Source organism: Penaeus chinensis, chromosome 32, assembly GCF_019202785.1.
Source record: "Penaeus chinensis breed Huanghai No. 1 chromosome 32, ASM1920278v2, whole genome shotgun sequence".
NCBI lineage: Eukaryota > Metazoa > Arthropoda > Malacostraca > Decapoda > Penaeidae > Penaeus > Penaeus chinensis.
Genome location: NC_061850.1, coordinates 10,314,138 through 10,316,637, shown reverse-complemented (window position 1 = coordinate 10,316,637; position 2,500 = coordinate 10,314,138). Strand labels below are relative to the sequence as shown.

At 36.5% G+C, this 2,500-nt stretch overlaps 1 protein-coding gene across 1 annotated transcript in view; it reads right to left on the bottom strand.

Annotated features, from left to right (window-relative positions):
* Window positions 1-2,500, bottom strand: part of LOC125042755 — a 17,942-nt gene that overhangs the window by 10,928 nt on the left and 4,514 nt on the right. The window contains exons 4-6 of the mRNA XM_047638614.1: window positions 2,043-2,172; window positions 364-591; window positions 110-175 (exon numbers count right to left, since the gene is read on the bottom strand). Of these exons, the coding sequence (XP_047494570.1) occupies window positions 110-175; window positions 364-591; window positions 2,043-2,172 (424 nt within the window). The remainder of the gene's footprint in view (window positions 1-109; window positions 176-363; window positions 592-2,042; window positions 2,173-2,500) is intronic.

Here is a 2,500-nt window from a genome sequence, read left to right as displayed (position 1 = left end):
ATCCCTGGTGGCATTAATTTAGCTAAGTTTAACTTCTTAACATTCACTATTGTTTACATTTAACTAACCAATATATATTTCTCCTTTTCTGAAAAGATCAGCAACTCACCTCAGCCTCGTTCTTTATGCTGTTGGTGTGATGCAAAGAATTCACTCTGTTTCCAGGGTTTGTATTCTGGAAAGGTAGTGTTGAAAAATATTTAAGGACCTGTAAAACTAGTAGGGATTATATGAAATAACCTTCATAAATTATAAAAAAAATGACCTTACTGTCTATCTAATTTTCTGACTTAATCAAATTATCCAAATCTTGCTTATCACAATTCCTCTTTTGGAATATCAAGTTTCAGCCCAATGGCCCACCTGACTCTCGTTGAGTGATTCTTCAGCCTCGAAGTAAGCGTCCAGCGTCTCGTCATCCATGTCATCCTCGCACTCGTCGTTCTCCTCCTGCTTGACAGGGTCCTGCTGAGGCGCCGCAATTTCTGTGATGTCTTCCCATGCCTCATCCTTCTGCATCTCCAGCCCAATAGCACCTCTCTCCTCCTCAGGGATGTCATCCATTACCCGTGGAGTGGACTCCATCTGCTCCTGAAGGGGGAAGGCCACCACACAATGTCACTCGTGTATTGAACTACTGAATACATGCTTTGAATGAATTCTACTTTTCTGTTGTAAAAAATAAATAGTACCAATATTCCTGCGTGATTGGGTTAATTTCAGGGCTGAAGTACAGGCACTTCCATATTTCATGGTGCCCATTTGAGGTATTTTACTATAATGTGATTGTCTTGAATTTTTGCAGTACATCAAATTCAAAATAAGGGTACAGGTAATCCTCTTTTTATTCTGCCCATTTGTAGTATTTCACTTTTAACATGACTTTTTTTCTTGGCTCTTAGTTTTTTTACGGTATGAGTGACTCAAAATAACAGTATTTTCAAGCTAGTGTTTCATGCATTGGTAAGAGCTTATTGGGACCATTTACCACCCACTTTTTCACATTTTTTCCCCTCTTATGAAATATTGACCTCAAAAATGGTTCACAGAAGGACACTTTGTGATGATGAAGAGAGCAAGAAGTCAAGAGAGTGCAAGAAAATCTCGAATGCTACCAAATTGTGGAGAATGCTGCCACAAAAGCATGTAACCTGCGATATTCACAACTGTGTAAACATATCCAGGCAACCATGAAGATAAAGAGGATAGTTAGCCCTGGATTCCCCAGCACGTACACTCCATGGAAGTTATTCTTGCAGCACTGTGATTGAAACAGTGGAAAAATGCAGGCTATATGGATAAAGAACAGAATTGCTGCAATGTTCTAATGGGCTTTATTATTTCACCGCATAAAGCAAAAGTGTTTTATGAAGAAGGAAATAAAATAAAGAGCAAAATATAGAATGGACTATAAAATAGCTTGCTGAGCTTTTCCATCATGTGGATGCAGCACTTGACATCACTGATGGTGCAAATCTAAATTGGGAGCAACACTTGACATTACTGTTGATCTAAATCTAAACTGGGAAAAAAATTTGAAAGTTGCATGAGATGTTAAAGAATGTTTTCAGTATTCTGAAGGACTAAACATGGAGACAAAGAGAAGCAAGAAAAAAGCCATGCTGAGTAGTTCTTTTCACAAAGTAGCAGCGAAAGAGGAGGAATGAAGGATCCCTTCCCCAGGCCCCTCGAGCTCGAAGTCTCTATGAACAGTCATCCAAGTTCCCCTCCACTGTCACGCACTAAGCTTTTCTCGAACTCTGAGCTCAGTATATCTGTCTTGTATTATTGTGCATAATAATTTACACATTTATCTGACTAATTCAATTATTTTTTTCATATTTCAAAATGGCTCAAAAAGTAGCTTGAAGATGCATATGCAATGAAAAGAAACAATACATAAATTAATTAGATATTTATATGTGCATCACTTTATACTTAAAGAAAATGATGTAAATGAATTCCCCCATAAACATCAAGAACTTAAACCAAGCAAAACAACCTTTCTTACAAGGTCATTAATGAAGAGTCAATCCATATACCTTAATGACGTCTGGAAGATGTTTTAAAAGGTGGATGTACAGATCCTCAGGAAGAGGACACAGCCTGAGTATATGCGCTATCCAACAAGCTTTGCACCTGCTCTTGGAATTGTCACCTAAGACGTAACACCTGAAAATCATCAAGGGTATTATTACATCGGTTTCAACCTGAGCAGTTATTTTTCTTCCTCTATTACTTGTGATATTTGAGGCGAAGATCATAATACTGTTATGCTTAGCAGATGTCAGATACTTACAAAATTTTTTTTTTTTTTTTTTTTTTTTTTTTAATATTATTTATCAAATTGTGTTTTATGCTGATAAAGTTACATGAAACATGAACTTAATGCTTGAAAACATATTAAAGAAAGCAGGATACTTCAGTTTGTTCTGCCAGCAAATGAATTTCTTGATGAATAGAAATTTAGAAAAAAAAAAAAAATCACAAACACACACAC